At 40.6% G+C, this 26756-nt stretch overlaps 2 protein-coding genes across 5 annotated transcripts in view; one reads left to right on the forward strand and one right to left on the reverse strand.

Moving 5' to 3' along the window:
• PPFIA1 (PTPRF interacting protein alpha 1) overlaps positions 1–26756 on the forward strand; it is a 503873-nt gene that overhangs the window by 371590 nt on the left and 105527 nt on the right. The gene's annotated exons all lie outside the window — the stretch shown is intronic.
• Positions 23619–26756, reverse strand: part of LOC103822222 (golgin subfamily B member 1-like) — a 34277-nt gene continuing 31139 nt past the window's right edge. For all 4 annotated transcript variants that reach the window (XM_050975041.1, XM_050975043.1, XM_050975042.1 and 1 more), the window contains 4 exons: positions 25916–26013; positions 25421–25555; positions 24695–24809; positions 23619–24236 (listed from right to left, as the gene is read on the reverse strand). In XM_050975041.1, the coding sequence (XP_050830998.1) occupies positions 24078–24236; positions 24695–24809; positions 25421–25555; positions 25916–26013 (507 nt within the window). In that variant the 3' untranslated portion in view covers positions 23619–24077. The remainder of the gene's footprint in view (positions 24237–24694; positions 24810–25420; positions 25556–25915; positions 26014–26756) is intronic.

Below are 26756 nucleotides of genomic sequence, written 5' to 3' on the forward strand. Positions count from 1 at the left end.
TTGGAGCAGGACAGCCAAGGGATTGCTGCAGAGACAAATTCCCTGGAGTGCAGACGTGCACAGCTGGATGTCCTGGGTGTGAGGTGAGCACAGGGATGACAAACACAGCCTGTGCACCAACTCTGTCCTCCAGGACCAAGGAGATGCCTGGGACAGCCCCAAAGAGATTTTGGGAGGACAGCAGAAACACCACAAGGGCTCCCCCCGCTGCTGGAGACAAGGACACTTCAGGGAAGGAACAGGAGAGAGGATGGAACTATCCAGTGGCAGTGGCAGGAATGAGTCCAAGCGTGACTAATGAAGTGACAGGTGATTTGCAGGGCCATCTCACCTGTGAGCCCCTGAACTTCCCCTTAGCAGCTCATCCAAGCTAAAATGCAGCCTTGTCCCTAAGTGAGGAGCCACAAACAGGCTGTCACACTCTGCGGCTCTTCCTTCCCTCAGCACAAAACCCGATGGGCTGGGAGCAAGACATGTATTACCAAAATATCCAGGGAAGGAGAAAATGAAGCCCCAAAACAGCTGAAATAAAAAGTTGCCCCAAATCTTCAATATTAAAGAAGGAAAACATAAAAGAAGCATAGGCCCTACCTCTGCAAGGCCAGCACTGCACACATACATAGGAACAGGGAGCTTCATTTTTTAGGGGATTTCTTATTTTGCCTTGGGAGTCCTGGCATGGGCAGAACTTCTCTGCCATATTCTTCAGGAACCAATCTTATTTCTGCTTTTCCATTTCATGCTTCAGGAATTTCTTGATCAAGAGGATTGCCCAGCTCTGGCACAGCTGTCCAGGGCAGCAGTGCAGTTGCCATTCCTGGAGGGAATTAAAATCCCTGTGGATGTGGCCCTTGGGGATGTGGTTTAATGGTGGCCTTGGAAGTTCTGGGTTGGTGGTAGGATTTGATAATCTTAGAGGTCTTTTCCAACCTAAATTATTCTATGAATTATGAGCTTAAAGACAAACCAGACACTGTAACTCATCACCCAAATTTGTGCCACTTCTAAATCTGCTCTCCAAGTTCAACACTCAAGTTATCCTTCCAGTGAATTATATTCCTAACTGGGTATCAGGCAATGTCATGGCCACTTTAAATTCAAATGTATGACTATTGTTTAAAAACAAATAGAAAATGTGTAGATGCAAATATTTGAACAAAGAACTGCTCTGTTTTTCTCCAATCAAGCAGCAGGCACTACATACAATGTATCTGGCCAACTGCATTCAAATAATAGCTCAAATCTTGAATAGTCATGGCTGATGAATAATCATCACATAAAAAAAAAAAAAACAAACCAGAATCCATTTCAGAGCAGTTCTGTAGATTAAGAGCAAGAAAATTCAGCAGGGAAAAATTATATCTAACTTCCAGAGTCAGAGTTTTCTACACTGCAGAATTTCTCTGATTTGCTATTTGCATTCCAATTTAACAACTAACTGCCCTTTCCCTCACTTCAGGTTCCCAAGCAGTGGAATTTCCCTCTTTCCCTGTCCCTTCCCTAGGGATCACTACCTTAATTAAAAGTAACTTGCAGTATCTTCCCAATAAAGGACAGTAACAGGTCAGTAAATAAAAGCACAGAATTATATGTAAGGATATACACAGCTTTTAAAGCTTTCCCCTCTTTAGGGGTTGCCTAAAACTGAGTAGAGAGTCACAGGGATTCCATTTCCATTACAAAATTATAAACAATAATTTTAAAATACCAGGGTTTGTGTTTTCAAATCATAAAATTTCCACTATGTTCCTTCAGAACAAACTGAGTTTTAGACTAGAAACATTCTCTTTTTATTCAATTCTGTTTTTCACTCCTAATTGAAGGCTTTTTGTGTCATTGCCCACTGCAGATTGTTGTGAACAGCTTGAAAATGTGCTTTGACTTATTCCAGGGATATAGAAGATAAAACTTCTTAAGTCCACCATTAAAAAATAATTATAACAATTTGGTGTTGCTTTTGATCTTAGGGATTTTATCTGACTGACTGACTCTCTCCAGCTGGAATCTGGAAAAGAAATCTGGTGACCAAGCAAATATCTTGGCATTAACAGGCAGCTGAATCAACCAGAAATCAACTCTGCTAAAGCTAATGAAGCATCTCCCTTGCACTCCTTAAGGGTCTAAAATCAGATTTTAAAGACAACTTGCAGTTCACATTCAAACTGCCCTATAGGTAACAAAAACATCCCGAAAAGCCAGCTGGGAGTATTTGTGTGTCTCACCAGGTGTGTATCTGCCCAAGTAAAACATGGCAATGTTCAGGCATGTAAAAATATCCCATTAGTCAATTTAATCCAGCTGTCATGCAAATTTTCCTTAGGTACACATATTCCTTTATAAATCCTGTTGGTATCATCTTGAACACCTATTTCATCCCAGCTGGCAGATTTAATTGGGAGAATTTATGGGATGGTCAGTGCTGGGTCTCACATATAGGCAGCAGCAAAGTAGGGAATTTTTTTGTCTTAATCCCAAGGGTTTTTTTGCAGGTCTTCACACAAAATTCCAGGATAAAACTGGTACAATTTTTCACAGGAAGAAATTAAATGCAATTTCATTTTCTATGACCTTTATTTTGTGCATTTTGACAGGTCCTTGAAGGGTCAGGGAGAGTTTGGTTCATACCAGCTGGGGTTTTTAGGGCCACAGTTCCAGTGAGAACAGAACACATCCATCCTCCTCCACCACCAAAGTTATTAAAGCTTCAGATCTAAAGCCTCATATTAGTTCTGGTCTCATCTCAGAGTTTTCCTTCATTACCAGCACAGCAGAGTCCAGTTTTCTGTCTGTTTTAAAGTAATCATTTCTTTTTTAAAGGGTGCTATAAAGACAACTTAGGCCTGCGTGGGATGGATTGTTTGCATGCTGTTGATAAGGTTTTATTTTTGGTAAAAGTTAATAACAGCAAAGTGGATTAAAAGCAAAAGCAGCAGAAAAAGTAATTCCCTAAGAGTGGTGTTTGCTTCTATAATTCACAATTTGTTGTATAGTATATCAAGCCTCTTATTAAGTCAAACTGAATTGTATCTGTTTAATAATTTTACATGTGTTGGATCCAACAGTGATTTCAAGTTCTATAGTTAAACTTGTGTTATGAAACTGGGATGTGTGATACCATTTAAACTGACACTAAATTCCTGTCAGCATGAAAGAAAATTTAAAATCTTGTGTAATTTTCATCAACATTGTCCTTGCAGTAAATTAGAGTGACGGGGGAAATGCAATCATATGATTTGATTGCTAGAAGGCTCAGAGTACAATTTTTTTCAATTTTTTTTAATAGCTGCATTTACTGCCAAAAATGTCAATAAATTGCCTTTTTGCTTACAAAATATATCACAGTTAAAAAGCTTAGAATTTTTTCCCTACTGAAAAATTCTTACAGGCTGTCACAAAGAAATGTTGAAGGCAGGCAGCCTACAAGACTGTTCTAATTCTTTTGTCCCCGTTTCTCAAAATATCAAAATGATGTTGCGTGCCTTGTTGTCCCAGATTGTCTGTCTGTGGATTGCAGGGCAGAACAGCTCATTTTATGATAACCCAGAAATAAGAAGCTAAACACTCCCCTTGACTGCCATCCCCACGCTCCTGACAGCAGCTGGGGTGTGCTGCAGTGACAGGGTCTGGGCTGGATGAGCTCTGGAAGAAATATGTGAAATATTTGCTGCACTTCAGGTGCTCACAGTGCCCCAAGAGTGCTGAGTACCACCCAGCATCATTAAAGTGAGTTTATGAGCAGTGGCACAGAATTCTCTAGAAGGGCTGTACCAGATTGGGTTTCCTCAGGTCTGACACAGCCCCAGCCAGGTACAACATCATCATGATGTGTTATCTGTGCTCACCACAGCCTTCACTGCAGTTACCCCTTCTGTCCTAATGCTGGGCTTTTGAACCAGGTGCTGACTGTTTCAAGTGTCTTCTGCACCACAGCACAGCCCCCGACCACCTGCAGTTGCTGAAATGCCATATGTATATTTTATATATATATATACATTTAAATATCTGGATAGCCAGGCTGCCCAGGGCAGGGCAGGGCAGGGCTGGAGTCCCCATGCCTAGAGGGATTTAAAATCTATGTGGATATGGCACTTGGGCACACGGGCTAGTGGTGGGCTTGGCAGTTCTGTGGGAATGCCTGGACTTGCTGATTTAAAAGGGTTTTTCCAATCTAAATAATTCTGTGAATATACCAATCATATATATTATATTGTATTACACTTTCCTATATATTGCACCCATTTGCAAACAAACAAGGAAAGGCTTTGTACTGCCAGGTTGGATCCCTGGAACACTTCACACCCTTAAATAATTCAGGGTCTCCACTTTCACATCCTCAGAGAGAGGGCTGGGATGTGGGTATCAGTTGCTTCATGTGCTGTGAACAGTGGCAAGGATGGAGTTCTGACTCAGCCACCCATCATGGGGTAAGGATTGAGAAATTTGGGCAATCTGCCCCAAAACAAAAGCCTGCTCCTGTAGGCACAACTCCTCCATGCAAATTAATAACTTGAAGCCTAGTGACCCAGCACTTCTGACTTAAAGTTAAGTTTCCCCAGGCATAAAAGCAACACAGACAGGATAAAGCCTCAGGCTGTGAGGGAAAGCATAACACAGTTATTTCCTGCAATACCCAGAGTCAATGTGCTGCAAATGCCAACATCTGCAAGGCTGGCGACTCTTGTGGAGCATGACCACACATTATGAGTTTGAAGGCTTCTAAAGGGAACAAAAATTGAAGTAGAAATGTCTTAAAAGTTCCATCAGGACCCCTACATTGCCCACCCCTGCCAGAAGCAAACCCATAAAAAAGGCTCAATAAACAGGCTCATTTTAGAGCAGATTAAGTCGCTGCAAAGTATTTTTCAAACAAATTACCAACCATGTTTTTAAAGCCTTCAAAAGACCCAGTTGATTATTCCCAATCTCCTATTGCCCCTTCTTCCATTAAGTCTCCTTTTAAGTGAGACATCCCTCCCTTTGGCCACAGAGGCTGGGACGTGGCTCTGAAGATCCCTTTCCTGCCTGTTCAAATCTTTTTTATATTCCTGGGCTGAAAGTGCAGCTTTTTCTACTCTGATTTCTTCCAACACTCTTCTGAATGCTCAATTTTCCTGCTGTGAGGAGCCTGCTGATTCCAATGTTCCTTATTCCAGAGACACAGATGCATTCCCCATCTCTGCTCCACTGCTCCCCATTGATGTGAATGGGGTGTCACTTTTCTCACTTCCTAAGTATTGGAAAACAAATTCCCACGTGGCAATGGTTGCTGAAGCCCCACAATGATGGCACAAGTGCTGCAGCTCACTTGATTCCCTGTTATTAATGTGCCAAAGGAGCAGCTCATCAGGGAGGATGCAGCCAGAAAAATGGAAATCAGGCACCTCCCGTGGCTCTAAACTGAAACATGAGTGTAGCACACAGGAAAGGATCCTTCTCCAAGTGCCTCTCTCTGGCTGGCACAGACAATGAGGGAGGGGATGGAAATGGAATTTAATAACTGCATCCAAAGCCAGAGCTGCTGTGATGCATGAAACAAGGCAGAATTTCAAAGACCATTCAGACATTTAGTGGCAGGTGTGTGCTGCTGCTGCTGCTTATTAGAAAAGTCCCCAGCTGCTTTCTGTGAATCCAGCTCGGGGAGCCGGCACGTTCCAGTTCCAGTCGGCATTCTGGGACAGGTAGCAGAGACCAATTAATCATGAGAACTCCCTTGGATGGTCTCACCTTCTTTTGTCTTTGAGCAGCACCAGGGAAAATAAAAATGGGTCATCAGTGCTTTAGTAAGAGGCTACAACATCCTTTCCTTGAGAGATGTTACACTTTCAGCACAGATGTGAGGTGCAGGGAACAGCAAGGAGCTGCTCAGTGCCAGAGCACTTCTGTCTGTGGGTGGGCACTGTTTGTCTGCACAGGCAGCACCAAAACACTGTTTTGTAGCAAGGACATTGCAGAGAAGGGGATTTGGCCAATCAAAGTGAAGGCCAAATGCCTCACAGGATGTGCTTCCAGGCAAGGAGCAACAGGGAGATGAGAAAAGCAGGTTTGTGGATAAATAAAGCAGACAAAAAGAGAGGTAGAAATGAAAGAAAATTGTCCCACAATGCATAAAACTTCATTTCCTTCACTTGGTTTACACGAAGAGAGTGAGGAGGGGCTGCACACAAAACCAAGGGGGAGGAGATGCAAAGAAATGACAACTCAAGCTCTGACTTGGCAGAAATCAGCCAAAGCTGTGCAGCTGGAACAGAAGGAAGAGATTCCTTGGGACTGCCAGAACAGTAGGATGAAACCTGTGTTACATTTATTAGAGAGAGCAAGAAGAATAGGAAAAGGAAAAAAAAAAAAAAAAAAAGAAACCAGACAGCTCTACAAGCATGATTTGAATAAGTAGCAGGAGATAGTTGGCATGGATCACTTAGCAAATGATACCTAAATTGCAGCATGGATTCACCCACAGAGAGCTGGCCTAACAAATCTCCCACTGCCTCACTGAGGAAGCAGAAAATAACAGGTAAGGTTTGGCAGAGAGAAAATCTGCAGGTATAATTACATGGCCTGCAGGAAACATTGTTATTTACATACATGTTTATATCTATATGTAGATAAAACCAGCTGGAAATGAAACATCAACAGGGGAACAACTACCACAGTCAAACTCCAGCCAGTGCAATAGCAAAGAACAGAAATAAATAAAAAGAGATTTTACATTACAGGACAGGAGTAAAGGGTCTTGAATCACAAGGCATATTCTACACTATTCCCAGGCAAACAGTTGGGAATGTGTGTGGGCAAGAAAACACAAAACATGTCCTCTCTCGGGGCGGGCAAAACATGTCCACCCCGAGAGAGGACATGTTTTGTGTTTCCCTTCAAACACTTAAAAAGAAAAAAAAGAAAATAAAATTAGGTTTTGAGTAGATGAAATTTGGAGCCTGAAATTTCAAGTCTGAAAGTCTGTGATGAATTTTCCTGACTTCATACAGGAGGTAGTGCCAAGGAATCTCACCCAGTAATTCCTGGGTGAACAACCACCTATCTAGGAAAAATACTTGATCTCAATTTAAATACTTCAATAAATTCACTATGTCCATAGGTTAATTGTTCTGATGGTTAATTACTCTCAGCCAGTCTGAAATATGCCCTGAACTACTCTGCCTCCAGTTCCCAAACTCTGGGGTTTGTTGAGTTTTGCTTGATTTCAGAGCTCTCTGCAAACCCTGAAGGTTTTACAGCTTTTCTCCAAGTTCCTTTACCTTGGAGCAGGTTGGGCTTCTTTAGTTTCTCATTACTGATGATGATTTTGGGATTCCAAATCATTCTTGGAATCTTTTTTTTTCCTAATCTTTCCAAGTTTCTATTTTTTTTTTCTCTCTCTACATAAGCTAGACACAATTTACTAGCCAATGCCTAATCACACACAGTGATAAATCTCATTTAAAATAAATACAAATCAAAGCAATTGCATCTTAATATGAACCAGAAGTCAGGTCTGAATTCTACAATCTGACTTCTAGTAGAGTTAACCCTGATTCAGGTTTTTTCCTGACTTTTTACACTTAATCAGAAGAGAATCTGGGGCAACTGCACAGCTCTGATTGGAGAAAGGGAAAAAAATGGACAACACAGGAGGTTCAAGAGAGGATAACTGAGATAATAATGCCTCTAAATGACAGCAAAAGAAGGTTACACATGCTGTGGAAAAGAGAAAATTAACAGAAGACCTCACTGAAATACCAAATACCCTTAGGGAACAGAAAGGATGCATTTTAGTAGACTGGCAATTTAAGAGAGAACTATGTAAGCATGATTAATTAATTAACATCTGTATTAGTTAATGACTACCAAAAGCCCAGTGTTAATGCTGAGCTGTAGTAGGAGGAAAAACAAAAACAGCAGAGAACTTTCTATGTTTTAATGCAGAAGCTTAACAAGTGAGATTGATTTTTCTTATAATAAAAGAGCTCCTTGTTTGGAGAGATATAAAGTTTAGTTTGACTTAACCTAGCAGTTAATTAATATAACCATGACACCATTATGATTGATAAATGATGTATAATTGAGTAGACTTTAGCAGGATACCTCTGTAGGAAAGAAAGGTTGCTGCCAACTGTTTTTATTTCAGTTCTATTGACCATGACAAATCCCAGGGCTTTAAATATGATGCCAATCTAATTTTAGCTTCTGAGAATCAGTTTCCAAGTGAGTATCTTGGACAGCAAAGCCAATAGAAATCATTTAGCCACTAATTCTTTTGTGCTTGGAGTTTTTGTTTGTTTTATTTTTGGGGTGGTTTTTGTTGTTGTTTTTTTGGGTGGGTTTTTTTGTTTGTTTTTTAATCCATGAGATTTCAGCTATGAAACTGAAAAAGTAAAAAAATAAGAAAGAAAAATGGCTCAGTTTTCCTGGCAGCAGCCCAGGGTTCTCACAAGGTACTCCTGCAGTTTTTGGTAAAGCCTCTTAAGATTCCTGTGCCTGGGGAATGGCAATAATTTCACCAGCACTCAGAAGTGTCATTGGAAGCTACTTTTGGACACTTCACTTTTTGCAGGAAGTACCATTTGAAGCAGTGCTCATTTTGAAATGCTTCCCAATTTAAATACAACTCCCCCAATAACCTTGACACTGCTTTTGCCAGGGCACAGAAGCCCAGGAGCAGCAGCACCTCACTGCCTTGATGTTTTGCTGGGACAGCACAGAAAGTCACAATGAAAAGAATTAGAAGCAAATGCCAAGAGTGCATTGCCCTGATAATAAAATCATGATGAAACTGTTACTGTGACACCCATTTTTAGCTCTATTTACAGCAGAAATTCCCTTGCATGGATACAACTCACTAATAAAACCAGGGAGAAAGCTTTTCTCATGGAGATTTGACAATTCCTCCCAGTAAAATCTCTGACATCTGTTAAGAAGCCTTCAGTCCAGGTTCATAAAACACAAAATAAATCCTCACTGAATACGCAGTCTAGGATGAATTTTGTTCCCTTCCTCAGGCTACCCTCCTGCTGAGGTCAAAGCTTTCTTGGAGGAGACTGTAAAGATTTAATGCAAGAACACTTTCTTAGTGCAAAAAGTAGAAATTTGGCTCATTTATTGCACCATTTCTTTGTAACTGTGACATCCCCTGGCAGGTAGTGGGGAGGAAAACTGGTCCAGCAAGCAGCTCAATAAACTGCAGTGTCCCAGAGCCCTGAATGTATGTAAGCTCTTATTCCAACAAACTTTACCAACATATTTTCCCAGCATGAGCCTCAGAGTGATATTTGTCTAAGAAATAGTTTTGAGAGAGGAAAAGAAATCATTCAAAGCAAGCAATAAAGTCAGAGGTGTTTACTGCTACTCCTCCATTTCCTAATAAACAGAACTGAAAGCAGCACTGGTGAAAGTTACTTTACACTTGTAAAAGAGGCAAAGCAATGACAGATGAGGAAAAAATTAGACTGGAAGAGATCTTTGGAGTTCTTGTTCCTCATGTGCTAGTAAAGGGCTTTCAGGAGGAATTGCTCCTTAATCTTCCTAAAGACTGAGACAAGGCTGATTGACCATGGTTCCCATCCTCCTTTTTCCTGTCACACTAGCTAATAAACAAGAATTTATTGTAAAAGGTTATAAAACCCACAGGTAAATGATGCAAGAGTGCTGGTCCAAGCCTACAGAAAGAGGTGTTACTGAATTTTGGCCACAGATGAGAACTCCTGTTCCTCAGCACACACCACATCCCCTCTCCTGATGCTGAAGCTCCACAAAGCAAGAGGGCAATGCAATAAAATCCTGCCAATGGAAGGGGCAGCCAACACCCCCCTGGTATCCCACTTTGCTTGGCATCAGCTGTGATGGTTGCCAGGACCATCCACAAGACAATTCCACTCACTAACCCATCTGGAAGCTAATTAGTCACCATGGAACAAAAGCAGCCCTTTTGTTTGGCCGGGGCAGGCAGAAGGAATGGCAGGAGAAGTGCTGAAGGGGGCAGCAAGCCAACAGTTCAGCTTGGAAGTCTGGGAAACTGCAGCCTCAAAACCCTGAGGATCCTAAAAGAGCTCTCTATAACAAATGTTAGTCCAAAGGGCTATCGTTTTAGGCACAGAAAAATAATCTTTAAAATAAATTTAATGTGGTCAGATGAGGGAACTTTAATCCTTCTCTAGTGCTGATGATGATGCATGATGAATCCAAGTTTCTAACCTGCTTTTCAGGTGTGAACCACAGGGCCAGACAGAAGCTGGTTTGTCAAGCTGATGCACACAACTCTGCTGTCAGGAATGCCACTTAAATATTAACCAGCAGCCTTCCTACCCTGAGCACATCCTGAACAGAGGAGAGATGGTTTATTTATCCTGCATGGAATTTGAAGTAAAACTTCATCCAAATGAAATCATGTCCACGGTGCCATCTGGGTTTATTCCAGAAGGATTATCATTCTGGATTGTTTTATTTTGGGGAAAAAAGCTCAGAGAGGATTGTGACTTTGAAGCCTCAAAGTAGAGGCTTCAGCATGTAGAAACTTAGGGAGGTGATGTACTTGTGTTTTAAACTGCATTTCTCTGTGAGGGATTTTTATTTCTAATTCTCTTCTCCAAGAGCTGTTTCCCTGACTTCAGAAACAGGTCTCTCTGCTGAGTTTTATATTTCCTAAAAATCTGTAACTTCACTATTCAGAATTTTTTCCCCTAAATTGATCCCTGCTCTTCACAAACTCCCCTCTCAGCCTCTGTACTTTCTCCCAGTGACATCAGCTGTTGTCTAGGAAACCCATCTTTGTGTTCTCCTCAGCATCCCAGCCCCGATAATGAAAGAAATCCCTTTGCATCCCTGGGTCACATCACGTTCATTCAGCAGCTCTGGGGGAGAGCCAAGCAGCTGATTTAGGGAGCAACCTGCACAGCAAAATGCTCTTTACAGGACAGCCAGAGTGAAGGAGCTTCCAGAAGGAAATCCTTCCTGACAATCCCCAACAGAGGCTGGCTGGATAGGGAATTGCACACATTCAAGTTGATCTCTCATCTTGGGCATTTCACAGAGCAGTGGAAGCCAGGGATGGCTGAAATTCTTATCTGGTTTAATTAGAGGCTTCCAAGCCTTTTAAGAACTTTGTTTTTTCTGGGCCAGATAGGAAATCAATTAAGAGTAAATCTGCTAAATTCACAGCCTGATCATTAACAGCTCTCTAGAAAACTGCTCAATATCAGCATCAACTTCAGTGAAACCATGTGTTTTTTCTTGGCTAACAAGGGTTATTTGCCAACAGCTTTTTTTCTTGTTTTTCTTTCTCTCTTTCCTTCTTTTTTTTTTTTTTTTTTTTTTTTTTCTGCAGGGCTGCAACAATGAAGAAATCTGAGGTTTATACATATATACAAACACACACACATAAAATATACAGAAGACACAGCTGGAAGAAGCCATGAGGAATAATCTTGCTACTCCCATCTCAAGGAATAATCAGATTTGGCTCTGCCTGAGACTTCTCTAAAAAATGGCCTTTAGGATGGATGCTCTGTGAGGACCAAAAGTGGAAAGACACCCATAGATTGTGTAAAAGCAAAAGGGACAGTGTTCATTCTATCCCAAAAGAGAGCAGATATCTTGGTTGAAGTGAAAGCCATCAAAAGGCATGGCATGCCATCAAGGGTAGGGACGTGCACCAAAGCTTGCCCAAATTGATCCCCACTGAGGCCAAAACAGAAAAGAAGGACTCACAAACACTCTGGAATGGAGATACCACCTAGGGAAATGAAATTGAAGAAAGGAAAAAAAAGAAATTTGGGAAATTTAATGACTACAAGAAAATGGATGGGGATTACATCAAGTGCAGATGTCACAAAAGCAAGGGAAAAAAACAAGGAGGAAGACACAACTTGGAGGGGAAGATATGAGGGACATGGCATGGATACTTAAAAAAAAAAAGTCCTGGGCAGCAGGAATGAATGGATTTCAAATAATTCCTTTTAGCACAAGGAGATTATTTGTTGTCCATACCTACTGACACCATCTCCATGGTTTTTTAATGATTATCACACACCTGGTCCCTTGCTCCAGGGAAAGCAAGCCTGCATTAAAATGATAATTTAAAAAAGCCCTAATCCTGGTGATTTATAGTCTCTTACTGAGCTGTGCAAATGATCCACTGTCCCCAGAATATTAAAGCTATTTGCCATTCAAACCCAGATCCGATTTTCACAGAGGACCTCTCTCTCCCATTAATTGAAGGTTAGATCAATATCACTATTTGTAGTGTGTTTGAAATACATGCCAGGAGACATTTCCATATTAAAATTCAACAACATATTACACTGACAAACTCGTTCTTGCCTGAGGCCAACCTTAAACAGGAGATATTTTACCCTGTTAATCTCATTCTCCTCCACAGCAGCTCCTCACATCGCTGGGCTCGGCTTCCACCTTCACAAATTTATTTCACCTTTCATTGCTTGTTGTCACCACGATACAGTTCTGGTCTTCTTCATGCCAGGACTGTTGTTTTCTGGAATGTCCTGCTAAACCAGCACAGAGGGATGTGGAATCTGGGTGGTTTCCACTACTCTGTGCTTTGCACAGGGTGATGGAGACTCGGCCACACTGTCACACACTCTAGACAAGGTTCAGCACTCTGCCCTGACTTTCTGACTGTAGATTTGCAGAGAAATCCAGAGCTTTACTGAAAATGAATGCAGGCAAACCAGAATTTTAGCATTTTAGAGTTACAGCAACTGCTAATCAATTAAGTGGGACCCAAATCTTGCTCTCACCTTGCCCTTCACTGCAGCCAGCCACGTGTCTCAGCCAGCAGTGTGAGGGCAGACAGCCTGGATGACCCCAGGGGCCTCTTCTCTCCCTATTAAGAAGGGAAATGCACTGGGAGTGGAATCAGAAATGTAAATGCTGCCCACTATAACCTTTTTTAATTGTCTCAGGTGTATTTTCCACTCTTCTTGTTGGATGGGAATGCACAATTGGGAGGCCCAGGTAATGAGAGTTGCAGGCTTTGCTTTTTACATGAAATGCTCATCAGGATCATCCATTATTAACCTCTGCAGCAAAAGATCACCAGGCCCTTTTCCCCTTTCATTAAAAGTTTGCCAGAATGAAAATGGGGTCAGTTTATCCCAAGCATGGTGTCCTCAGTGACCTCAAGAAGTTTTCCACCACAGTGATTTGCTTTCACCACTATATATTTTTATCTCTTCCCTCCCTATTCTGTACACATGAGGTAAAGCAAATGTCATTTCTTCTTTGAAGCCCCAATTAACATGACCAACAACCATTTTAATGAATGGTTAATGATTAGTTTCAGGATTTTCCATTTTATGCCTCAAAAACCCTGCTGCTTTTTTAAAAACACATTTTCTTGAATCTAGAGATTCTTAAAATGTCAGCAAGAAAATTTCACCACAGATGGAACATCTAACTTGGAAGCCAAAATGGAGGGAAACCTCCCCCAAAAGAAACTTTCACATTGCTCTCTGTTTTTTGTGAGTGAACATCAAGACCTTTGACATAACTGATGACTTGTCTCCCTCAGATCTTGTATCACTTACCAGGAAAACATCCCTGATGGGAAATGCAGAATTGAATTGCAGAGTTGGAGGAGGCTGAAGGCTCAGCAATCACTTCCAAAACTCCCATCTAAAATCTCAGTGTCAAATACTCAGTGGATTTAATAAATTGCATCCACAGAAGCCATTGCACCTGGGCTGGTTTATATGTAAGGTAACTTTCATGTGAATGCATGCTTTCCTCTACAATTTACTTCTAGGAAAAGAAGGTGTTTCCCCTGAGAAAAAAAATGTGTGAGTGGGAATGCCTGCTTCTTCTTGCATTGGATAGATTTTTCTTCCATTTAGAAAGAATAGCATTCAAATAATGATGACAAATTTTCCTTGTTAAAGCAATTCTGAGAATTAATGGAAATTCATTACCAAATTAAAAAGAAGCAACTGTGGAAGTAACAAAATAGTTTGTATAAAACACAAATTAAAATTTGAAAACCTAAAGAACATCCTTCACCATTAATAGTGAAACAAGAGCAAGTAAATTCTTGGCAAATTGAATGGAATTTTGCTTTGATCCTGTGGGGACTACAAATGTAACTTGGTTGCAGAGATCTGAGGACCAGGGTTGGTGCTCTTGACCACCACACAGACAAGAAGTCAAGATTGAAATGTAACTAATGATGCTCAGGCAGGTGATAAGGCCAGCCAATAGTGCTATTCCTACATAAGGTGATTCATTAACAGCCTGAGCAGTCATGCAAACTGAAATCAGAATAATAAAGTAAAATTCAAGGAAAATATGATTTCCATTTGCTTGAGAAGACATGGGTACTGGGAATTTGAGCTGACTGCTGTTCAAAAGTGGGAGTGAAGCTAAGATCAACCTCTCTCACTTTTAGGTAGCTAGAGCAGAACTTTGAAAAACTGCTTTTTGACAGATTTTCAGCTTTTACCATTAAGAGACCATTTGAATAAGGAAAAATAATCTTAAGATGGAACTGGCAGCAATAAAAATATTTTAAAAATCACCTTAATCTTTATTGTACTTGGAGACAAACTGTCCTCTCCTTCTGCACATGATCCCAAATCCCAGGGTACACACGGTGGTTCCTCCAGAGAGGACATTTTTCCCACAGAGATCCTCAGGCAAGTCAATATCACATCCCACAATACCATTTGAAGTGGTTTCATGGAAACCTGTGCATTCCAGCCCTGAGTGGAAAGAAGTTTCAACACATTATTTCTCTCTTCATCTCCTTCTTTTTCCTCCCGTTAAAATAAGAGGAGGGCTCAGTAGTCCAAGCTGTCTCCCTAGAAAAACTCCAGGAAAAAGGCAGCTGTGTTGATGGCATTGTTCACAGGGGTCCCAGGATGAGGGAAGAGACGAGAAAGTTGACTCCATGTCTCAGAAGGCTTGCTTTATTATTTTATGATATATATTATATTTAAACTATACTAAAAGGAGAGAAGAGAGGATTTCATCGAAGGCTAGCTAAGAATAGAAAAGGAATGAATAACAAAGGTTTGTCTCTGACTGAAACAGTCTGGACAGCTGGACTGGGATTGGCCATTAATTAGAAACAACCAGATGAGACCAATCACAGATCCACCTGCTGCATTCCACAGCAGCAGATAAGAATGGTTTACAGTTTGTTCCTGAGGCCTCTCAGCTTCTGAGAAGGAAAACTCCTAAGGAAAGGATTTTTCATAAAACATGTGGGTGACACTGTGAGAGGCTAGGAGAACAAGGACAAGGACAGCACCTTCCACTCACCTCCTCTGGAACCTCAGCATAGTAATTATACAAGCAAAATACTCCTGGGCATCAGCACCATCCATTGCCAATGGTGAATTCCTTCCCCTGTCCATCAGGAAGCTCCATGCCCTTTTCAAGAGAGGAGGAGGAGGCAGCAGTTTCTGTTTCATTTTCCAAATCCAGTGCCACATAACATGAAGTCCATGTTTTCCACTCAAAATGAATGAGGCATTTCTGATACCAAGCCTGCACACAAATAGTTGGATTTTAGACACATATTGCTGGCACGTGGAACATCTCCAAAAGGATTTGGAAGGAGGAGTTGGAAAAACTTTAGGATCTACACTTAACACAAACTGAAGGGACAGCCAATTTTGTTATTTTTTTAATGAATGCTGACAGTTACTACTCCTGGGTCCCCTCCTGAACTGTGGTTCTTCTGTGAACACCATGTCATGCTTTCTTTGGGAATTAATTTAAAAGGAAAATCATCCAAGTCTATGGATACCTTTCCATTAACCCAGGTCAGGTTTTTACAGACAATATTAATTGGAGATGACACCCTAGGATAAGTTCTTTTACACTGATGGCAGGGCTGCAGCAATGCAGCAATCTAAGGTTTTTACATATACACAAACACACACACAAACTCCAATACTGAATTTCAGAAGTTAATGCCTTCACCAATAAAGTCAACTTTTAATGAAAACTATGCTTTCAAATAAAGAACACGTAAATTACCAATAATTCATAATTTCTGTAATGAATTTAATGCCATCAGTGATAAACAACAAGCCTTTAAACCATCTTGAAACTCAGATTTAGCACTGCAGTGTAATGACAGAGAAGCAGCCCCAGACACGTCTCCTGTAGGAGCTCATCCTCCTCATTGTTGGAAACTGGGCTGTTCTGATGGTCTGGTGCTGGTTTTTATCTCCCAGCTGTATTCCCTCCCAGCCACTCCTGCTGCCAAGCTCACAACTTAATTAATTTATTTACACTGTTGCTAGATGGATGCATAATCTTCCAATTAAATATATGCCAAAAGTGGGCACCAAGGGAAGTGCAGAGCCACATCTCCTTTTCCCCAGATGATTCTATACCTATATTCTGTATTTAAATCACACTTACTTCTATCCCTGGCTAAATTTACCATGGGCACTTTTGGCCCAAAGCCAAAAGTTATTCAAATAGAGCCTGAGTAATGTATTTTTTATTATATTATTTTCAGTAAGAAATACATTAAATTATATTAAATAATAATATATTTTAATACATTGAATATATTTTATTACATAGAAATAATTTCTTTTTAAAATGTTTATTCATATTTTTACAGCCATATTAAAATAGACAGAAAGCATGCAAGAGCAAATCTGCCAAACTCACATCACCAAATTTATCTAAATTCACTGGGTTGGGTGTTTATTCTCTTTTGAGCTCATTTTTTTTTCTGACCTAACACAAAATATCAGGATAGTTTTTAAGGGTAAATTATATCTAGGATATAATACTTGTTTTTAGGATATTCTTTATTTGAAGAATATCCTAAAACCAAGTATTATATCCTAGAAACAAGTATTATTATTCCCCAAAATGAACTTAAATGGAAAAGAGATCCTCTCTAAATTTGAAGCACCTACAATATCAACATCTGTTCAGAGCTGGAGTTATTCATTAAAACCACCAGCTGTTTGAAACAATTCAATTCTATATCAGTCTTCTAAGGAAAAGAAATAATCAGACGTTTCCAGAACTTGGCTTTGGGATGCCAGGCCATCCTTCATTTGAAGATTTGGAATACAAATGGTGGGAGAAGTTGAATAAACCAGAAAGCAATTATGTGAAAGTTAAAAAATATATATCTACAAATCAGATGTAAGAAGAAAATTACTGCTATTTCAGACAGGAAAGAAATAAGGGAAGAGAAGGAAACCTCTGTGCTTACACAACTCCCAAAGTACAGGTGGCTTCAGCAGTGAGGAAGAGACCTGGACTCATAAAGCAGGAGCCTGCCTAAAAGTGTGGCACTTCCCAGGTTTTCCCTCAAAACCAGGCACACTCAGGCCCTGCACAGCCCATTAAATATGACCTAATGATAACCAGAATGTTAAGGGATAGCAATACTCTACAAGAACCAAAACAATCCAGGGCTGATTTTATAGGTCATGAGAATTAAATGCGAGCAGCAAGCACACTGGCAAAGAGCAATTATTGAGGAGGAAACATCCCAAATTATCCCAGCATTTCTATTAAACACTTACATTGTCACAGCACCAGAAAAAGCTGGGTCCCCACACCTTCCCTGCCATCCACTGTCAGCTCCTGGGAACAAATGCCCAGGGATGGACAATGGCCTGTGCTGTCTTCCAGCTGGAATATTGTGAATTGAAGCACAGGCTCCATTCCATGGCTGCCTGTGCTCCTTCTCCATTCCCACAGCCCCCTGTGCATCCCACACTGTCATTGCTGTTGTTTGCAATGAAGGGATGGGATCTTTTCAGGTTAAGAATGATTTATTGCTCAGATAAATCAGTCTTAGAGGCTGTGAGACTTTAAAGGAATAAGCCATTGGCTATAGCTCAATACCAGTCACAAGTTTCTTGGTTATAAGGCAATATATAACTTTCTAACTTAATAGACAGTTGTTACAGGGTTGATTTTGTTTTTCTAACCTATCACCTTTACTTCCTTTGCTGCAATGTGGTTACTTTTGTCTTTTAGGCTTCTGTCTCACATGCACACATATACTTCTGTTATAACTTCCAAACTCTTAACTGATTCTACACAACCACCCCCCCCATTATAAACCCTTCACCATTCTATCAATACAGTTTATTTCTTACTTAAGGCATATTCTTACAACCATGGAAACATGAGTTTATGATATTTCTGCTTAATGTTTGTGTATTGTATTTTTACATCAACGTAAGTTTCTCCCAAGGCTGCAAATTAAACCCTTCAATGTCTGTGGAAGTTTTTATTTTTCTGATTCCCACACTGCAACAGTCCCACTCCTGCTCCCCCTCACACACCCAGCCTCAGCCTTTGGGATCCCCCCTTTTGTACCCTGTGGATGGCTGGGCACTGCACTGCTGTGCTTTTGTCTCATTTTTGGCACATTACCCAGGAGTTCTCTTGTTTCCTCCACATCCTGGTGCTTTCAGGAGTAGGATTTCCAAGCACTGGGAAGAAATTTGTGGCTTGAATCAAAATCATACAAGGATCCAAATCACCCTTTCTTCCATATTTGGAGTAATCACAACAGTTATCAGCTCTGTTTCTTGTCCCTTCCCCACCAGTCTGGGCTAGGGAGCCACTTCCACGAGTAATTCTTCCATCCAAGAGACAATAAGAAGGAAAGCTTAAGCTGCAAGAGCCCATTTAGTACCTGACCATTGTCTGAGTTACAGCACTGCCTGAGGCCTCCACCACGTTACACCCTGAAAATAATCACACTACATGAAAGCATATTCCACTTTCTAAACCTTCCTTAATTCCTTCTTTTAACTCAATTTCAGATGGGCTGCTCTTGCATCCATCATTCTCCAGAGAAGGAACAGGCACTGGTGTGTGCTGTGCACAGGACAATTGCCAGATGCAGGTGAGGAACATAAAATATAGGCCTACAATTTGATTTTTCTTTTTTTTTCTACAGGAAAATGTTATTTCTTGCTAAATGCAAACAGCAGGAAAGTTCTGAGGTAGAAAAACAACGGGATGTAGTTAGAAAAGTATGCTTGCAGCAAGCAGGGAGAGAATGAAATCCAAGTACTGTGCTTCCATCTAGTGGAGTAAGTGGGCAATTTATTTCCAAATATCAACTGAGACTCCCAGTGCTCCTGGATGAGCTTTGGTCTGTTCATTTGGAACAGTTTGGGTCCATGGACATGGCACAGTAACTGAGTTCAGATATCTGGGTTATAACTGCACCTCATCCCAGCAGGCAGAGTACAGAACAACCCAGCCCTGTATCTCCCTTTCAGCAGCATTTTCTACAGGAAAACAGGACCAGGAGCATTTCCCTTTGGAGCTTCCCCCCAACAGTACAGTCTTTTCCACACACAGAGCCAGGTGTGTGTCTTTTCCAAAGGCACCAGGACACTCGGGATATTTAAGATATTTAGCAGCTTTTCCCATGAGCACACCTTGTTGCCTGCACCCGGGACATCCTGGAAGGGGCATTTCCCCCAGAGCTCATTGCACAATGCCAAGGAATTGGTGCTGGATAGGATAAAGATGCCTTCTCACCACCCAGACATGAAATGCAAACTTTTGGCAACAGAAAAACATGCTTAAAAAAAAAACCAAAAACAAAAAAAACCAACAAAACAACCAATCCCCCTCTCAAAGGATCAATATAGGGACAAGAAGCTCCAGTCTGTCCTTTCCTCTGGAAGTGCCAGTGAGAATGTCACATGGAATGTGAGATGTGGGCACCACCCATCCTCTTGCTCATGTAGGTAAGTTCTAAGGAGAGAAAATAACCCTCCCCCCTGCACTTCACAGGCTTTGTTCCAATTTCAGTAATTTAATATTTATCCAATTCACCTCTGATGAATTGCAACCTGTATTTTTCTTAACTTTAGTTTCTATCACTGACAAATGTTTTGCCTCAGTAGGAACTTCATGACTGCCAAGTAAACACCCACCTTTCCCACACCATCCCAGTTAATGATGACTCCACACTCAGTGGGATGTTCCAGTGTCAGGATGCCTTTTTTACTTTGTGTTTCTGTTACCCCGTTCTCAGGGGTCCCATGATGAGGGAAGAGATGAGAAAGTTGACTCCATGTATCAGAAGGCTTGATTTATTATTATATGATATATAAGATATAAAAACTATAATAAAAGAATAGAGAGAAGGATTTCACTACTAAGCTATGCTAAGAATAGAAAAGGAATGTCAAAACAAGTCTTCTCAGACCGAGACCGGCCGGACAGGTGTTCTGTGATTGGCTCTTAATTGGAAACAACCAGATGAGGCCAATCACAGATTCCCCGTTGCATTCCACAGCAGCAGATAAGAATTGTTTACAGTTTGTTCCTGAGGCCTCTCAGCTCTCAGGAGGGAAAAATCCTAAGTAAAGGATTTTTCATAAAACATGTCGGTGACATGTTTCATCCCCTACATTGCTGTATTTCTGACCCATTCCAACCATAACATCCTGCAAAGGACATTATTCTGATATTCGTGCAGTTTTTCAGAAACATCAGGGACAAAATATCATTTTGAACTTAAAACTTCCTGTGAAATATTGTTCCTGCTCCTGCTCTCATAGAATGCACCCCCAAAACATGCAAGGAACTAGAATGTGAATTTGTGGGTAACCACTTTGTAATAATTCCTTCCATAAACCCTCCAGAAAGACCAAGATAGCTTCAAAAATGAAGCACTGCTTGTGCTCACACAGGAGCCCACCCAAGGTGAGCATCAGCAAACTCATGGTTCTCCACAAGGAATGGTCCTTTGTCATTGCACAAAGGAAAAAAGGGAAGGAGTTAGAGGTGGAAAAGATATTATTTATCTAGACTCACTTATTTGGTTGCTCTCTCTGTCTAAGCAATTCCACTGTTTTGCCTTTTAACAGTGAGGCTCCCCCTTGGTGTAAGTTCAAATGGTTTTGAAAAACTCATTGACATAAAGGGAGAGAGATCATCTAAAAGAAAAAACACTTATTGAATACTGATTTTACTGAGTTTATCACATTTGCATTAGGAAGTCTGTCATGATTGCCCCAAATAACATCACAACATATGAGGTGAAATGTTATTCATCACACAGAACTTCAGGGGAGAGTTTTGACAGCCCAGAAAAAATCAAAATCTGACTCATGATATGAATACATTCCAACAGGTGGGGCTTCTCTTCCCTAAGACACCTTCATATCATTAAAACACAATATTTTTGAGAAAGAATAAACCTAACCAGCAAAGTCCATGGATCTTACCATGCATGTGAAGTATCCACATAAATTCCCACTTGAATAGGATTTCACAGAGCAAATTAATCAGGACATTGGCAGCCTTTTGTTTCTTCCAGAGGGGAAATCTCCTGCTGCAGCCCCCAGGGTCCTGTGATCCTGTTAATTGGCCTTGTGACCATGGGCAAGCTACAGGACACACACTTAGCTCTACTGGGACCCAAGCATAAATCCCACCTCTCCCAAGGGGAAATTATCTTCTAGAAAGTTCCTTTGCTTAAAATTAATTAATTGTCTGCACATATCAGCTGTAACATTAGTGGTTAATGGTAAATAAACCACCAAAACCATCTGTTACTTCAAAGACTACAGTTTTTCCCTCATGGAACATGGAAATTTCCTGGGGTTTTTTGTTTGTTTGTTTTGGTTCTTTTTGGTGTTTTTGGGGTTTTTTTGGTTTTTTGTTTGGTTTGTTTGTTTGTTTGTTGGTTTTTTGTTTTTTTTTTTTTGGGAGGGGGGTGATTATCAATCTCAAACAACCAACTAAAAAAAAACCCAGCAAAAGTTTTGGGGAAGCATTTACCACGTGTTTTTAAGTGGCAGCCACTCTGTAATGAGGAGAGCTCACTCCAGGACCTATTCCATATTACTAAGTGGCAAACACTTTATGAAAGTGCCTGTTCTGGGAAAAAGAACAAGAGGCAGCTGGCACAGGAACACCTCAGCTTCAGGAGCTGGCCAACACCTCCAAGTCCTGGTCTCCCTAAAAGTCATGGCAAAACCCTCCCCAAGGGCAGGCCCCACTAGGGACCCCTGGGCTACTTTAAGGACTGGAAAACTGCCTCTTCAGGCAGTTGATAGAAGGGAAAGATTTTATTTTCCTTTCTTTGGCAACTTCACTCTGTAAGGAAAGGTACTTCAGAAATGGGAAAGGAATGAAAAACAGCACTTTGTCCAGCAAAGTTCTTGTCCCCAGCAAGGCAGAAATGGATTTTATCACACAAATTTGGAAAGAGCTTTAATGTGGGAATGTTTATCGCTTAGTTCAAGCAGCTGCTGTGTTTGAACATTTGTTCACGTTGCCATGAATTCTTTTCTCCAAAAACTCTCTGGAAAAGGCTTTGGACTGCAATAAACCCATTATTTACCAGCAGTATGCAACATTACAGCACTGCACCCAGACTCTGGCTCCAACACCTCAAACCAGAGGGAAATTCAGGTCTTAAATTGCATCAGCTGAGACACTGGAATTTGAAGGTAGAGAATTTTAAATAAATTTCCTCAATTTGCTTGATCTCAGATCGAGTGAAGCCAAGCATTTAAATCATGAACTGTAGCAGGAGCACACTGAGCAATACTTACCCAAGAAAACTGCTTTCTAAATGACAGGAGCTCACCTCCCAATACGGAGTTCACAGGATATCTACATTTGTCAAGCCATTTGCCTTTTTCCCCAGCTTGTGCTTATCACAGTGACAGCACAAAAGCCTGAAGAAAGCAGGACAGAATTTCAAACACCTCTGGATCCTTTCCCACTCACTGAGCCTCAGGACAGAGGGTTGTCTTCTCTCTCCCCAGGTCAAAAATCCCTCACACTGGATGAATAAGTCTGGAAGGGCCATTGTTGCCTTTGGCAAACATTCTGCTTCATTATAATATAATTAACTAAGAAAAGCTCATTATCATTCTGCTAACACCCATTTTCAGGCTGGGAAGGGATCATCAGTACTCATGTTCCCACTGTACCTGGTGTTTATGAGTTATCTCAGTATTTGGGTGACACCAGGGCTGAACACAGGGACTGAATCAGCCACTCAAAGGAGATGAACCATCACTATTTTTAAAATATCAATTATAGCAGAATATATTTGATTTATATAAAATCCACACCTTTACCAGACTAAGAAATATTAAAGAGCATCAAAAGAAGGTAGTTTACAGTATTTACCTGCAGCAGTAACTACCTCTTCAGCAGATTAATCACTTCACTAAAATATCTCCAAGTCAACCTTGTTTCTGCTCATCAGTAAAACCGATGGAATCCTTCCTTTTCCCACAAGATTCTTAGCTGAATTTATTGATTTGTACCTTAAAGCTGAAACATGGAAAATATGTAAGGTTGTGTCTTTAGAAGCTTGAATTTCATGTGTTCTGCAGCTGAGTAACATTTTGTCTCCAAGACAGGCAGTAACTAAGCTCCACCAATAAAAGTGCAAGTAAATTTAAAAAATACTGAACCCTCCACAAGTTATAAAAACTAAAGAATTACAAAAAGAATATAAGTTGGAAATATTTATGTCACCTCAATTGTGAATTTTTACTGAATCTTTAATCATCAGCTTACTTCATTACCACACACAGATCTGTGCAGATCCGAACCTTCTTACTTCTTTTATTTTCAGCCAAAAAAAAAGAAAAACCACCTAACCAACCAAAGAAAATCAAAAATCCAGTAGTTCTTCCTTTATTGCACTCCATAAAACTTCTTGTTATAATCAAGAAGCCATATACAGTAATAGTTTGATATTCCTTTAGAATTTATACTATAACTCTTAAAATAAAATTTGTATAGAAAAGATATCATTTACAACCCATTCAGTAGTATTCCACCATTATGTACCCACAAACGATATTAAATAACTTGTATGCAGCAGTTTCCTTATAGGGCAGAGGGGAATATTTTCTCCTTACAAATATAATATCCCACTGTAAAAGAGCAATTCAAGTCAACTTTGGAGCAAGTGTGATATGCAGGAGTTTCACTGGAGAAGCTCGAGGCTGGGTGTAGCGTCCCAGGGATTTGTACGACTGTGTCCAGTGCACAGCAGAACAGCAGCATGTGAGGAGCCTCGGGCTGGGACTGGCACTGCCCACAGGGAAAGGAGCCACCCAGGGAGGGCAGTGCACTCAGAGCACACCAGTGAGGCACAGGACAACAAGGAGGTGTAGTGTGACCAGGTAGGTGAGGAATAAATAGCGGGATTTGGCTCGGGCCGTCAGCAGCTTGGAGCAGTAAAGGCTTCGCCCCCGGAGCCAGCGGCGCAAGGACAGGGCTCCTCCTTTCATCTGGGGAAGAGACAGAGTTATCAGAAGAGAATCAGGAATACAAACCAGGAACAGCACCCCTGCAGCCTGGATTTCTGAGGCACTACAAACCTTTTTGTCTCTGACACAGCAACTGACCCCAAAAACCAAAGTATGAATGACTGAAAGGCCCCAAACTCAGCATTAATGAGAGGGGAAAGGAATGAATCCAAGCTGTGTATTATGCAACTCCACACATCAACATGCATAGTGCATTTTGGGCATGCATCATTAAATGCAGACACAGTTTATTTAATGGCCACAGGTGTAGTATAAATATGATTACATACATTTTTTAACCTGGACATATGCAGTGTGTTTTCTGGCATGGTTTACACAGCTGCTGGTCTTGGACTCACTGCCCCCACAGAAAGAAATTAAGGATGTTTTCCCACCACTTTTAAGGAGCTGAGGGTTTTTAAAGGCTTTCATTGCCTTACCTTTCTCACAACAACGTGTTCACTGGGATTGATAATTAAGGCTTCCCTCTCCTCCTCATCTTCCATCTGGACAGTGTAGTCACTGGGGACAGACCTGTAACTGCCTACTTCAAATCTAGAGAAAAATTGAAGACACAGAGACATGCACTGCTGAATTATCTCCTCTTTTAAGTATTGAATTGACAAAAAAGTCATTATTTTGCATACTTAAAATGACTGAGGGAAGGTCCCCACAAAAAGCTGACTCACTTTATGCTGCCAGGTCTTTTTCAGTCTCTATTTACAATCTACTCTCAAGGTGCTTCATTTATTCAGAATTAATCCCCACCATCACCAGCTGACTGAACAGTGATTTTCAGGTGATTGTAGTGAGGGACCCTTTATTTATGCAGGTGCATAATGATATTTTCAACCTAACCAGTGGCCATGCTAAAGTTGTTATACGAGAAATTGTTTTCCCAACCTGGAGAAAAAGAAATAGCACTGACTACTAAGAGATGAACAGTCTAACAGATGAAATTAAATGAAGAAAAAAAATCCCAAAGCCTGTAACACTTTCATTTTAACACATGGTTTTTCACTACTTCAGGCACTGTGGGCTCACACACAGGTTTGTTTATTATTATTAGAAGTAGTAGTAGTATCTCAAAGAAATCAAAGATCAACAGGAAAACCTCTCACTAATCTCACAAAAAATAAAAGGTAAACAAATAGTCTGTGTTTTACCTGTTACTTCTCTCCTCAGAAAGTCCAAGAGCCTCCTCTGCAGCTTCTCTCCTTCTCCTCTCCTCTGCCAGTGTTTCTGTGAGCTGAGAGAGACTCTGCTGCACTGACTCATACTGCTGCTCAGACTCTGCAAGCCTGGGACAAAATAAAATCTAAATCAATGTTTCATGGACTCAAAGAATTACTTACTTGTTCTTTTTTATTAGGAAGTCTTCCTTTCAGTGACAAACAATTATAACGAGATGCTTCAGCTTAAATATTGAGATAAAGCCACCAATAATCAGTATATTTATGTACAGATACAAACCACAAGTATTACCAGATTATAACAATTCAAGAAAATGGCTTATGATTCATGTAATCCACTGTAAATACACTCCTTCTCCTTCTCCATCTCCACACAAATGCCTCAGAGGGATAGAAAAGCATTACTTTCACAATTACAACACAGCTGTCAGGAAAATAATATTGCTAATACATGCTCTGAGTCCTGACCTTTTCCTGAGCTCATTTAGCTCCATATTGTCTGTCTCCACAATAATGCCAGATCTCTCCCGTGGTGCTCCAGGGGGAACTTCTGCTCTGGTTTCATCCTAGAAAATATTATGGGAAAAGAAAACAAACCAGTGACCATTTTTCTACTTGCCAAAAGTCTTTATTTCAATTACAGAAGCCATGAGCATCACAAAACAGTGGAAGGGATAATTATTTGTGCCACTTAATGCTTTCATTTCCATTTCTCAACAATGTCTGAGGGGAAAGCAAAGCATCTACACATCCACAATTCCAGAAGCAAGGCAGTTATTAATTTATTCTTAATTTACAGTTCTTGTTTGGATTTATTTCCATTTATGGAGAGCAAGGGTTGTCTTCTCTATGTATTCATATGCTATTTCAGGGTGTTCTCTTAATGATTGTTAATGAATAACCAAGGCAGTACAGGAAGGCTTTTTAAGAATAAAGGAATAATGATGAATCATAAAGGACTGAGTTGGAAGGGATCTTAAAAATCATCAAGTTCCAACCCCAAATAATAATCTTACAGATGTGCTGGCAACGGGTACTGAAATGCTGAACTGGTGATGTAGATCTCACTTCTGAAAATATTACTCAAGCATTGTGAAATGACCTATAACTGATGTGAAATTATCTCTAAATTTCCTGATCCACTGAGCAGTAATCATCCAGTTATCTCTGCCAGCTGCAGACCAACTCAAAAAAGATGTTTCAAAACCAAAAACTACATAAACCAGCTTCCTTAAATGAAAAGTCAAATTAGACCAGCTTAACAACAATTAGGACAGTTCTCTTCAGTCAGGGGCCAGAAAAAGTACTG

Source organism: Serinus canaria, chromosome 5, assembly GCF_022539315.1.
Source record: "Serinus canaria isolate serCan28SL12 chromosome 5, serCan2020, whole genome shotgun sequence".
Classification (NCBI taxonomy): Eukaryota; Metazoa; Chordata; class Aves; order Passeriformes; family Fringillidae; genus Serinus; species Serinus canaria.